This window comes from Esox lucius, chromosome 20, assembly GCF_011004845.1.
Source record: "Esox lucius isolate fEsoLuc1 chromosome 20, fEsoLuc1.pri, whole genome shotgun sequence".
In the NCBI taxonomy this organism is placed as follows: Eukaryota; Metazoa; Chordata; class Actinopteri; order Esociformes; family Esocidae; genus Esox; species Esox lucius.
In genome coordinates, this window is record NC_047588.1 from 33191974 (window position 1) to 33204163 (window position 12190).

General features: G+C 41.8%; 1 protein-coding gene across 4 annotated transcripts; it reads left to right on the top strand.

The window, feature by feature from the left end:
* Nucleotides 1-4178: 4178 nt before the first annotated feature.
* On the top strand, nt 4179-10009 carry sp8b (sp8 transcription factor b). 4 transcript variants are annotated; one of them, XM_010884571.4, is made up of 3 exons: nt 6688-6776; nt 7034-7071; nt 7267-10008. In XM_010884571.4, the coding sequence occupies exon 3, from the start codon at nt 7300-7302 to the stop codon at nt 8602-8604; it is 1305 nt and encodes a 434-aa protein (XP_010882873.1). In that variant the 5' UTR covers nt 6688-6776; nt 7034-7071; nt 7267-7299; the 3' UTR covers nt 8605-10008. The 4 variants fall into 4 exon arrangements, with proteins under 4 accessions (XP_019896355.1, XP_010882871.1, XP_010882873.1 ...); XM_020040796.2 differs by lacking the exons at nt 6688-6776; nt 7034-7071 and adding an exon at nt 4179-4438; XM_010884569.4 differs by lacking the exon at nt 7034-7071 and having other exon boundaries at nt 6662-6776; nt 7267-10009.
* The last annotated feature ends 2181 nt before the right edge of the window (nt 10010-12190 follow it).

Here is a 12190-nt window from a genome sequence, read left to right on the forward strand (position 1 = left end):
ATTCCATTACATAAATGAAAGCCAAGCAAAATTTTCTAATCAAAAAACCCAAAAGATTTCATTATACTAAATATCAATCAATTCAATTCCTTTATTTTCTTTTAATGTTCCCCCAAAAAAGTGAAGTTAAAAGTAGAAGAAAAGGCTTTGGAGGCCCTGGCCCTAGTCCATTCATCCCTGAACCAAAGGCTCCGTCCTTCTAGACAATGACCAGAGCAGCTGGCTGATCGATATGCCACAAAAGCTCAGAGGTTAGAGCAGTCAAAAGATTGTTAACTAGCCATTTTATCTGCCAGACATTTATATCATTGTTTATGGTCCAGTGCTTCTCTTCAGTACAGGCCGTGCTGCACACCTGTGCCTGAAACACTTTGAGAGAGGGATACTATTCGCCCACAGTTTATTGACCCCCTGGCCTGGCCTAGAAAACCTGCCTGGCATTTCCCCTCTCCAGCTCAACTGTCAACTCCCAGATAATGTAGGTAGGTTCACTAGTGAAAACAAACAACATCTCACTCCATTAAAGCACATTTTAAATATGAATGATGCTTCACTCATATAATAAATGTTAGCTACAATTTCAATGTTATTTCTGAAACCACGCCTTTATTAAATTCCCTGATGTCTTTCATGGCCATACATAGGTACATCTAGCTTATTTCTGCACTGTGCTGCTCAGGAGCTTTGCATATCATTTGTGAGTGAAATATCACCCATGGCTACTCATTCACTTACACAGAGATTGATGTTATTTACAAGTCACTGAAATGCACAGAATTAGAAACATTGATTTTATTAAAGGGGCATTCCTCACACATAACTACTACTAGGAAGAGTTACTCAGATGGTGCTGTGCATGTATACTTCTGTCCCCCTGTGTCTCTGTCCCTCTCTGTCCCTGGCCCACTGTGTCTCTGTCCCTCTCTGTCCCTGGCCCACTGTGTCTCTGTCCTTCTCTGTCCCTGGCCCCCCGTGTCTCTGGCCCACTGTCTGTCTCTAGGCCTGTCTATGACTCTGGCCCTGTCTTTGTGTCCGGCCCTATCTCTGTCTCTGGCCCTGTCTCTGTGTCTGGCCCAGTCTTTGGCCCTGTCAATGGGTCTGGTCCAGTCTCTGGCCCTGTGTCTGGGCCTGTCTCTGTCTCCTGTGTCCGGCCCTGTCTTTTGTGTCTGGCTCTGTCTCTGTGTTTGGCCCTGTCTATGCCTCAGGCCTTGTCTCTATTACTGTGTCTGGCCCTCACTCTGCGTCTGGCCCATTATGTCTTCGAACCCTGTCTCTGTGTCTGGCCCTTTGTGTCTTTGGCCCTGTCTCTGTGTCTGTCTCTGTCTCTGTGTCTAGTCCTGTGTCTGGTCCTGTTTCAGTGTCTGGCCCTGTCTCTGGGTCTGGCCCTGTGTCTGGCCCCGTATCTGGCCCTGTCTCTGGGTCTGGCCCTGTATCTGGCCCTGTCTCTGGGTCTGGCCCAGTGTCTGGCCCTGTCTCTGGGTCTGGCCCTGTGTCTTGTCCGGTGTCTGGTCCTGTCTCTGGCCCTGTTTCTGTGTCTGGGCCTGTCTCTGTTTCTGGCCTTGTATCTAGCTCTGTCTCTGTGTCTGGCCCTGTGTCTGGTCCCGTCTCTGTGTCTGGCCCTGTCTCAGTGTCTGGCCTTGTCTCTGTGTCGGGCCTTGTCTCTAGCCATGTCTCTGTGTCTGGCCCTGTCTTTGTGTCTGGCCATGTCTCTGTGCCTGGCCCTGTCTTTGTGTCTGGCCCTGTCTCTGTGTCTGGCCCTGTCTTTGTGTCTGGCCTAGTCTCTGTGTCAGGCCTTGTCTCTAGCTCTGTCTCTGTGTCTGGCCCTGTGTCTGGTCCCGTCTCTGTGTTTGGCCCTATCTCAGTGTCTGGCCCTGTCTCTGTGTCTGGCCCTGTCTTTGTGTCTGGCCCTGTCTCTGGCCCTGTCTTTGTGTCTGGCCCTGTCTCTGTGTCTGGCCCTGTCTTTGTGTCTGGCCCTGTCTTTGTGTCTGGCCCTGTCTCTGTGTCTGGCCCTGTCTTTGTGTCTGGCCCTGTCTCTGTGTCTGGCCCTGTCTTTGTGTCTGGCCCTGTCTCTGTGTCTGGCCCTGTCTTTGTGTCTGGCCCTGTCTCTGTGTCTGGCCCTGTCTTTGTTGTTGGCCCTGTCTCTGTGTCTGGTCCTGTCTTTGTGTCTGGCCCTGTCTCTGTGTCTGGCCCTGTCTTTGTTGTTGGCCCTGTCTCTGTGTCTGGCCCTGTCTTTGTGTCTGGCCCTGTCTCTGTGTCTGGCCCTGTCTCTGTGTCTGGCCCTGTCTTTGTGTCTGGCCCTGTCTCTGTGTCTGGCCCTGTCTCTGTGTCTGGCCCCGTCTTTGTGTCTGGCCCTGTCTCTGTGTCTGGCCCTGTCTTTGTTGTTGGCCCTGTCTCTGTGTCTGGCCCTGTCTTTGTGTCTGGCCCTGTCTCTGTGTCTGGCCCTGTCTCTGTGTCTGGCCCTGTCTTTGTGTCTGGCCCTGTCTCTGTGTCTGGCCCTGTCTCTGTGTCTGGCCCCGTCTTTGTGTCTGGCCCTGTCTCTGTGTCTGGCCCTGTCTTTGTGTCTGGCCCTGTCTCTGTGTCTCTGTCTCTCTGTGTCTCTGTCTCTCTGTGTCTCTGTCTCTCTGTGTCTCTGGCTCTAGCTGTCTGCATGCGTTACATATGGAATCCTACTCCCAATTCAGTTAACCACAGGACCCAGATCAACATCAGTGCCCTATATAGGGAATATGGTGCCATTTATGCCACAACCTCTGTGTCCCTGCTGGCTGGCAGAGAGAGGGGAGGCCCTCGGTGAGTGTGGCTCACCGAGGCGGAGAGGGGCTTCCTGCACATCCTTTGTCACACCATTTGGGCCCTTGTGTCTTTGGCTCCCCTGCTTTGGACCCACTTGGCAGCGCACAGGGCAGACAGACATCTGCTCCTCCTAACCTCCTGTATGGAGAGAAGAGAGAAGAGACACACCCACCAGCAGTCAGACAGTTAGTCGGTCACTCATTCAAAAACACTTGTTCTTCTACCCCATAACCTGTCCTCTCTCGCTTGAGTAAATATCATGGACATAGATATTGTATGATCCGGTATACGGGTGGAAGAATGTGGAGTGGTGGAACAGTCAGTCAGTTTGTGGAACAGTCAGTCAGTTTGTGGAACAGTCAGTCAGTTTGTGTCCTATTCTGTCCTTTGAGAGATAATACAACAAAATAAACCTGTGCTATGGAGGATCTCCCTCAAAACGAAAGTAAAATTTTAACTCAATAAATGTTTTTTCATTTTATACATAACTGAACCCAGGTTAACTGGTCTGGTTACTCTACCAACATTACCTACACTGCAAACCCGAATAATGTATTTCAGTTATGTCAAGACAATTGTTGACATGGTTTTATACTGCAATTGAATTATTTCTGTTGCAATCCTTATTTACCAGTTTACTTCCCAATTCTGGGTCTTCTACCCTAACGACCTCAGATAATCGAGTGGCTTTGTAAATGACCACGTTCAGAGGAAAGTTGTCCATACCCATCGCCCTGGTGTTTCCCTCAGTCTTTAACTTTCTGTTCTTTTTCTAATACAAAACCACACAATTCGTGCTCACTGGCCCTGAATAATGCGGTCGTTACTGCGTCGAAAGGGACAGGTTTGGGGTTTGATTTCATGATGGTAATATAGCCCATGTGTGTAGGAGAAGAATGCCCTAAATGGGGACATCTGTTCAATGTGGCTTACAGTAAGTGGCAATAGGCTATCAGAACAACCTGTGCCCTCACCATATGAACTGAGTCCAACCCTAACTGTCTGTGACTGGAAGGTTTATGGGAGAGTGTGTGCGCACTCACAAATAGCCAACAAAGGGCTTTGTTTTCATTGTAAAGTACTAATAGGTTATACCACCCTAGACATGTGAAACTGATTTGAATATCTGAAAGAGTCTCTATATAGCATGACTGATGTAGTTGCCTATAGGTCACGTGCGGAAAACATGTTGCATTGGGAAACGTTATCATACTGACCTATCAAATCAGACTATTTAATTAGAAATACTATAATTTACGTTGGTTTCCACACAGGGTGACATTAAAAAATAAATAAAGTGAACCTCTCCTTCCCCTTGCTTGAATAGTAAAAACGAATAACGTTGCATCACAGTTGAATCCGTTCCTTACATTTGCTCTCATACCTTAGGATATGTATGTGGGCTAGGTAAGCGCATGACTGCACAACCTTGCTGATGGCTCAAACGTGATTAGGGCACAGTGGACGAGCAAGCGGTTCGTTATTCCAAATTAAACAAAATTCCCTAAACTATTTATTTTGCAAGGACAGGGACTACTGTTACAACGCAACCGCGGTTGGAGGGCTTGAATCGCTCAGCCTCATGCACCACAGACAGCAAGCATCGAGGGTCAATCAATATCAAAACGGCGCGGAGTGGAGCACGGTATGTACCATATCTCGTAGTCTATTTGTAACCCACACATTTTATAGGCATTCAAGTAATTGTGTTCCTCTGTAGGTTGCACCGTTTTCGATATTTATTTCACAATATTTAATTTCTGCTATATTGTTTGTGGAGAAACAATCTCAACTCATCAATAGAATTATACATCTTTTTTAGGAAATTGTATTGGTAGTTGTATTGTTTTGTATTGTAATCGAAAATATTGAAATGACTTCGGTGTGTTTAAAGTTGGGAAATTATTCTTATTTCTTCACGAATTTCTTTTTACGTAATGTGAATGAGAGCGAAAATGCAAAATGTACAGACAATAATAAAACGATCAAAAACTGAGAAGTCAAGTATCCTAATATAAATGCATTCAAAGTATTTTCAACATACTTTGAATGCATATATTATTTATACTTTAATGGGAGAGAAAATATGATTTCACTTGGGCTACCAATGTACAGATCAACTAAATATATAGCCTTTATATTTTTTTGTAGGCTAATCACAACTCTATCAACATTTTGTATTTTTCTATTACAATTTTCAAGTGTGTTTTTCTTGCGCTCTCTGTTACTTAGTCTAGATTTATATTTTTTAATATTTAGTTTTTGGGCGCTCTAGAACAATTTTTGACTACTTAATTTGCTCTAGCAACGTAAATTAAATCCAAAAATCTCTTGTCCAATCGAAGAAACAGAGGAATTAATCAGATAGTCCATCTATCACGCAGTGTAATAAAGGAAGCGACGTGGGTTAGGCAGATGATGTGATGAATAATCCCTGGTCGTTTTAATTAACTTTTCGCTGTCTTGTAATGACCAAGCTGGTCAACAGACCCGGTCAATAAGCATGTTAATATCAAACAAATAAAAATGCGGATGATTAAAAACCTCCTGCGTTATTAAATTTGAAATTCAAATGAAATGTATGCTGCCAATGCACACTGCATGCTAATAGAGGGGAGCTGACAGCAAGAGAGAGAGAAAGTGAGAAAGAGAGAGAGAGCGAGAGATGCCGGGCTCAGATCGCGTTATGGCCAATGTAATCCGTGTTACGTAACAAGTAGTAGGCTATTATTATTATGTTGCCTACTTAGGTTTTTAATAGCCGGATGAGATAATTTCCGAGATTATCATGTTATAATTGCGTTTTCTAATTGGTCGAATAACAGCCACAGGTCAAGGCAGAAAGGGCAATCAACACTTTTCATTCATTATTAAAAAAAGAAACCATACTAAACAGACCTTGTCTAGGTACAACATATAGGAAAAGGAAAAATAACATAATGAAATTAAATTGATTTTCTTTGATTTGAGTTGTTTTTTGCTCTTTCTTAGCCCCTCCATCTCTCATTCTTTACACACACACACACACTCACACATATATATATATATATATATATATATATATATATATATATATATATATATATATATACACACACACACACACACAGTAACACTGCAAGCCATGGATTGATGTATTATTGTAAACGAACTTCGCTAAATTAAGTCTAAATACGTATTTCATTATTTTTGTCATAGCATGGAGTTAATAAGAAAGTCAGTGATCTCTTTACTGGAATGCACTGCATTCAAGATTTAATAAACGCTGGCAAGGTAATTGAATGCAATTACAGTTAAATTGTCTTAAAGATCATCTTGGCCATGTGAAAACAATGCAGGCTTTTGTAGGCTTTATGAACGTTGTTTGCATCAACTATTTAAAAGTCATGGTAACAACTTTAATGTAAAACTTCTAAGGGAAATATTTCAAAATGGATCGCTTATATACCCAATTTACCACTGGTAGAATGAGGACTACAGGTTTTCCAAATAGGGATTAAAAAATTACAAAATCACATCAAATGAATAACACTGTAATAATACCCAAACACACACAGCAATAATAACTACGGCCACATTTATAATTTAATAGGAACAATCGCCACGATATCAGAATAACAATAAATAATAGCGTAGCCTATGAATCGTAGGCCTACAGAAATGAAAGCTGCTTTCACTCTTATTTAACTTTACCTTCTTCCGTTCTTTTATTATGAAGAGGGTGGTAGAAGGGGTGGAGAGCTGTCTGAAGTAGTCTATTGATGACCTCACGTTAGAATGTGGCAGTGTGGTGGTACAGAGGCGCTGATTGGTCGCCCGTGTCACAGCGGTACTTCAAAGCCGGAGAGGACCTACAATTGTGGTGGAATGGGCGGAACACATCATTGTATTGCACACCTCTAAAAAAACACTGCTGTGATTCATAAATATAAAAAGATCCTCCGAGGAGGGCACTTTTTGTGATGGCAACTTCACTTCTAGGGGTGAGTCTGAGGGGTTTCTTGCTGGTTTAATTAGTTATTTTATTGTCCAGCGGAGGAGATTAACATTACTTCGGTCACAGCAGGAAAGACAGTTCGTTGATTATGTTTTAAGCAAGTGGGTCACGAGAAAAAAGCTGAGATTCATTTCGCCGCGACAGAGAGAGACGCGCACGGGATAGAACTTTCTACTGATGTGCCCAAGACGCGCATGTTACCGTGCATGTCACATTTAACGTAATTCCATATTCTTGTTGTAGCTACATTTTGGTGCTTTCTTTTCCAACTCAATCTACAGGTAGGTTATGACTTGGAAATGTAGTCTCTTGAAACTAGAATGGCAGAAAGTGGTTTACTAAGTTTGTTTTACGTAGTAAGGGGTAAACCTTTCCTAGATTACTACTACTCCACAGAACAGGCAAATGTAATTTTCTATAAAACGTTAAGGAACAAAAATCAACTGGCACTTACTTGTTTGTCCTTGTTATTTCAGGAGGAGCCGAGGTTGGGATCGACTCCTTTAGCCATGTTGGCTGCGACATGCAACAAAATAGGGAGTCCGAGCCCTTCACCATCCTCCATTTCGGATAATTCTTCATCGTTTGGTAAAGGCTTTCACCCGTGGAAGCGAGCCACCGCCAGTAGCTGTAGTCTCGGCTCCGGTCTGTCCGGTTTCGGAGTGTCCCGTAACGGAGCTGGTCTATCGGACTCGTTTGGTACCAACAGCTCCACCGGATCGAGTGCCTTCTCCCTCACTTCTGGGACCTCATCCACGTCCCACTTTGGAAACGATTATTCTGTATTTCAGGCCTCCGTTACAAACAGTTCCCAAGAACCCAGCCACCAGCCCGTTTTTATTTCCAAGGTACACACGTCAGTGGACAGTCTGCAAGGCATCTACCCAAGAATGAGCGTTGCGCATCCATACGAGTCCTGGTTCAAGTCGTCCCATCCTGGTATCCCCACAGGAGAGGTTGGCACCACCGGCGCATCTGCGTGGTGGGACGTGGGAGCGGGATGGATTGATGTTCAGAACCCGAATGGGGCAGCACTACAGACGTCTTTGCACTCCGGTGGACTCCAGACGTCGTTGCACTCCCCTTTGGGGGGTTACAATTCCGATTACTCCAGTTTAAGTCACTCCGCCTTCAGCACAAGTCCCTCTTCTCACCTTTTGACAACCGGACAGCACCTGATGGACGGATTCAAACCGGTGCTGTCCTCTTATCCGGACTCTAACCCGTCTCCATTGGCCGGAGCTGGGGGGACTATGCTGTCTGGGGGGCCAACGGCCTCCCTAGCCGGGTCTCCACGGTCTTCAGCACGTCGCTACTCCGGTAGAGCCACCTGCGACTGCCCCAATTGTCAGGAGGCGGAGAGGCTGGGACCAGCGGGAGCGAGTCTGCGGCGGAAAGGGCTCCATAGCTGTCACATCCCGGGCTGTGGGAAAGTTTACGGGAAAACCTCGCACCTCAAGGCACACTTGAGATGGCACACCGGAGAGAGACCGTTTGTGTGTAACTGGCTGTTTTGCGGGAAGAGATTCACGCGCTCTGACGAGCTCCAGCGACACTTGCGCACGCACACGGGGGAGAAAAGGTTCGCATGTCCGGTGTGCAACAAGAGGTTTATGCGGAGCGACCACCTGAGTAAACACGTAAAGACTCACAGCGCAGGGGGCTCCGCCGGGTCTGGCTCCGGTAGCGGGGGGAAGAGGGGAAGTGATACTGACAGCGAACACAGCGCTCCGGGGAGCCCTCCGTGCCATTCCCCCGACCTGTTGCAACCTCCGGAGTCTGCCCAGGGAACAGGAAACGAACGGCCTTTCTAAACTCACTCAACTAAGTATAACATCTGGGAATAGCCGATAACCTAAGGGAAATGGTGAAAAAAATACAGTGGACATACGTTGAGTATGCGTAAATATGCCCATTTGCCGAGTTGAGTTAATCAAGTGCTTAAGACTAGGCCTACAGATCAAATTATCTAATTGTAGCCTATTAATTGTGGGTGTACAGGTAAAATACAGTAGTGGTAAAGTAAACCTGTGGTCATTCTGGGGCACAATATAAAAGCATTCTTCTAACGCACAGACTGATGATCCAATCCGGGTACCCTATACTTTGGTGTACCCGTTTGAGTGTTTTTGCAACATGGTTATGACATTGGTATGACAATTAGCAAGAAATAGAAATCGGTGTTCTATCAATTGGTGGCCTGCAATATCGTGTTACTGCTGTGCTGACGTACTTTGATCCCAAACCAAACTGTGGCACTTTATTAGCCTGTTGAACACTAGAAATGATCAGTGTGTGTCCTCTTCGACGGGCTGCTTTGTAAGAACATATCACATATGTGTGGTGATCAACGTTTTTCTTATGCCCTTATCGTCCTTATCACACACATCATCTGTTTATTAAAAATGGAAGGTAGGTTATACACACATTGGTCATATCGCACATTGGTTAAATGCTCCACAAGACAATATCATAGAGCCGTGACTGCAAGGCTGTATATAGGAGAGATGTAGCCTAATCGGTTAGAAAAATTATTACGCACCAATGTAAAGGTGAGTTATGTATTTGTCCAGAAGACCATTTTTGTATAGTCATTTCTAGTTGTAAATTTGGCTCTAGTAAATATTTGAAAACGGAAGTGTATTTGGATTCTTTTCATTTTTATTTTGTTTGTTTGCCGGGATATAAAAAAAATGTTATTGTGGGGAGTTATATTTAACCACGAGTTTAGTGTATTTCCCTGTCTATTATTAGACGCACTTTGAATTTATTTGTAAGATGATTTTAAAATCATTCGATGTTTATTATTCTCATGTTTTAATTTAAGTAAGCATGTTGTAAAGTGACGTTAATTTCACAAGCAAATTTTCTCAGAGACTGGCTTTCTAATTTAAGCCACTCAATAAAGTCAGTATGGATTCAGAAGCAATTCGTTTAGACTCCGTTTGTTTGCTATGTAATTGAAATTGAATGCATGCCACAGTTGACAACGCTATTCTTTGCAAGATTTTAGAAGTCGGCTAAAATGTGCCAAATATGACCACTGGTTGCTGCATGGAAGAGTCTAACTTCATTATGATAAGATGTTCTGATGCTATGATACTTCATAACCGATGCTATGGTATTTAATATGGCTGATAACTTGGGTGTTATAGTTTTAATACTTAATCTCACTAGTTTTATTTAATCAAATTGTCTGTAATCTGTACTTTTGTGGCTCCTCAAAATTATTATGGAATGTGCTCTTTTATCATAATTGTAAATTCTATACCATATAGCTTTACTTTTCTTTAAAAAAGCACGGAACTGACTTTTATTTCATGCTTTTCTTCCAGATGCATAACATATGTTATTTAAATATGCAGAATTACAATGTAGAGGTTTTATTATAGATGGGCAATTATAATTATCCAGGCCTATGTCTTATAGGTGACGTTCCGTTCCAAAATTAAATTTGAGCTGTTTGTGTAAACAACCATCTAGATGAAAGCAAACAAAACAACTATTTAGTTGCTCGTTTTAGCGGATAACTATATAAACTATGTTCTTTTGTATAGGATAAAACCGTGGGTGCCCAGAGAAACAGGTGGCGTAACACGGGTTCCAGAAATGGTTGTGAACAAAGTCCTATTTGTATATATTGTAGATGTAAAGCATTTTGTCTAATCAGAATATTGAATATGTATAAGATGAGATCTATTTAAAAACGATTAAAATAAAACCAAATATTAGGGAATAGAATGGAAGAAGAAGATGAGCCGCAAAAGTTTTCTGCCCAGTTATTCCCATGAAAATACATTTGATACTTATTACAGTGCAATACTACAGTAGTATAATAAATATCTATATCTGCAACATTTTTCACATGAAAGCATATATTTTAAAACAACAGTCTATTTGGAAATTATAAGTTTTCAGTAATCTCGGCAACTAAATCAACTAGGTTTGGAAAACGTTACAGCCACCTGTTGTTGGAAACTTAATTATGCATTCATAGACTAATTCTAGGCCTTCCTTGATGAATAACACGCATTATTCCTACTAAAACAAAGCATAGGCAATGTAAAGAAGTAAAAACTTTCTTAAAGAGGGTTTTATGTTGCTTTATATATGAAGTGCACAGTGCCACTTAATAATGTACTTTTAAAACAATTATATCTAATTTATATTCAAGCATAGCGCTAACAATATCTTAGTATTTTGAGATGTTGTGAGAACATTTTATTTTTAACATTTAATTAAAAGCAGCTTGTTTAGTCCACATTTTAAATAATCACTATACTCCTTAGCAATGGTGATAGCGAAGCAAAAGTCTCGATTTAACCTCTTCGAGTCGATTATTACATTATGAAATATAATTCTTTGGCAGTTAGTTGGAGTTTGAAACTCCATTAACACTTGAAAACACGAACGGTTTATAGCAGTTTGCATGTGTAGGCCTACATCTTTGAAATACATTCTTTAAATTATTACAATTTTACGTTTTTGTTATTTATTATACATTTTTTAATGTAATTTCTACATTCTGAACATTTTCAGAAATAACATTTCGTTCAATTAGGATTTCTAAAATTGTGTTTTCGACCCAAATCAGCCATTTGATTGGAAAAAAAATACACATTTCAAATATATAAATTGGAAAATATGAATACTAAATTGATACAGAATTGTATACATGATAGATTACATAAATATGCAAAACACAACTGCTAAAAATACTTCCGTAAACGATGGCATTGCCATAGAGATCTACAAAATGACGCTGAAAAATGGCCTACAGCGTCCGTACAAATGTCAAAACCTAATTCTTTATTATATTGTAGCAAAAAAAGGCTTTACCAATAGAAGTTTATTAATGAAGAGCATAAACTGTTTTCTTCATAAACCTTTAAAGCAACTGCATTTTGATCACTTTTACAAGTTAAACAACAGTGAAATGTAAAATGTAATCAGGACACTTCTTCCAGTAATAACATTTTTAAGCGTTTAGCAAACTTTAAAACGCAAACACTAACGTTCATGTTTTTTCTGGGATTTTAAGATAAGAAATACCATCTTTCGAGATTATTACATAGGCCTAGTACTTATACGTCTGTGTATGGAAGGCTATTTTAAAATGTGTGTACCCCAGTGTTGTGTACACCTGTATTTACAGTTGGAAAACTGATATTGCTATTTTGAAATGTTCCTTTTAGATTTATTGGGGATATAATTATCGATAAATTGGTATCACGTACAATTATTAATATGTATACATACAGTGATTCGGATTTTAAAGATATATTTAAGTACTTACCGAGATAAAGTCTCTCTCGGACTGGATTTACAGGCAACGTTCGCCCTCTGGTGTCCATCATGGTTCTGCACTTCAGTTGTCTTGTTTGACGTACTAGTTGGCAA

Bases quoted from the DNA above. Each gene is read 5' to 3' on its own strand.
- sp8b (XM_020040796.2), top strand. From the start codon at position 4,376: ATGCACCACAGACAGCAAGCATCGAGGGTCAATCAATATCAAAACGGC. The intron at 4,439-7,266 runs GTATGTACCATA...TTGTTATTTCAG, and splicing joins ACGGCGCGGAGTGGAGCACG to GAGGAGCCGAGGTTGGGATC.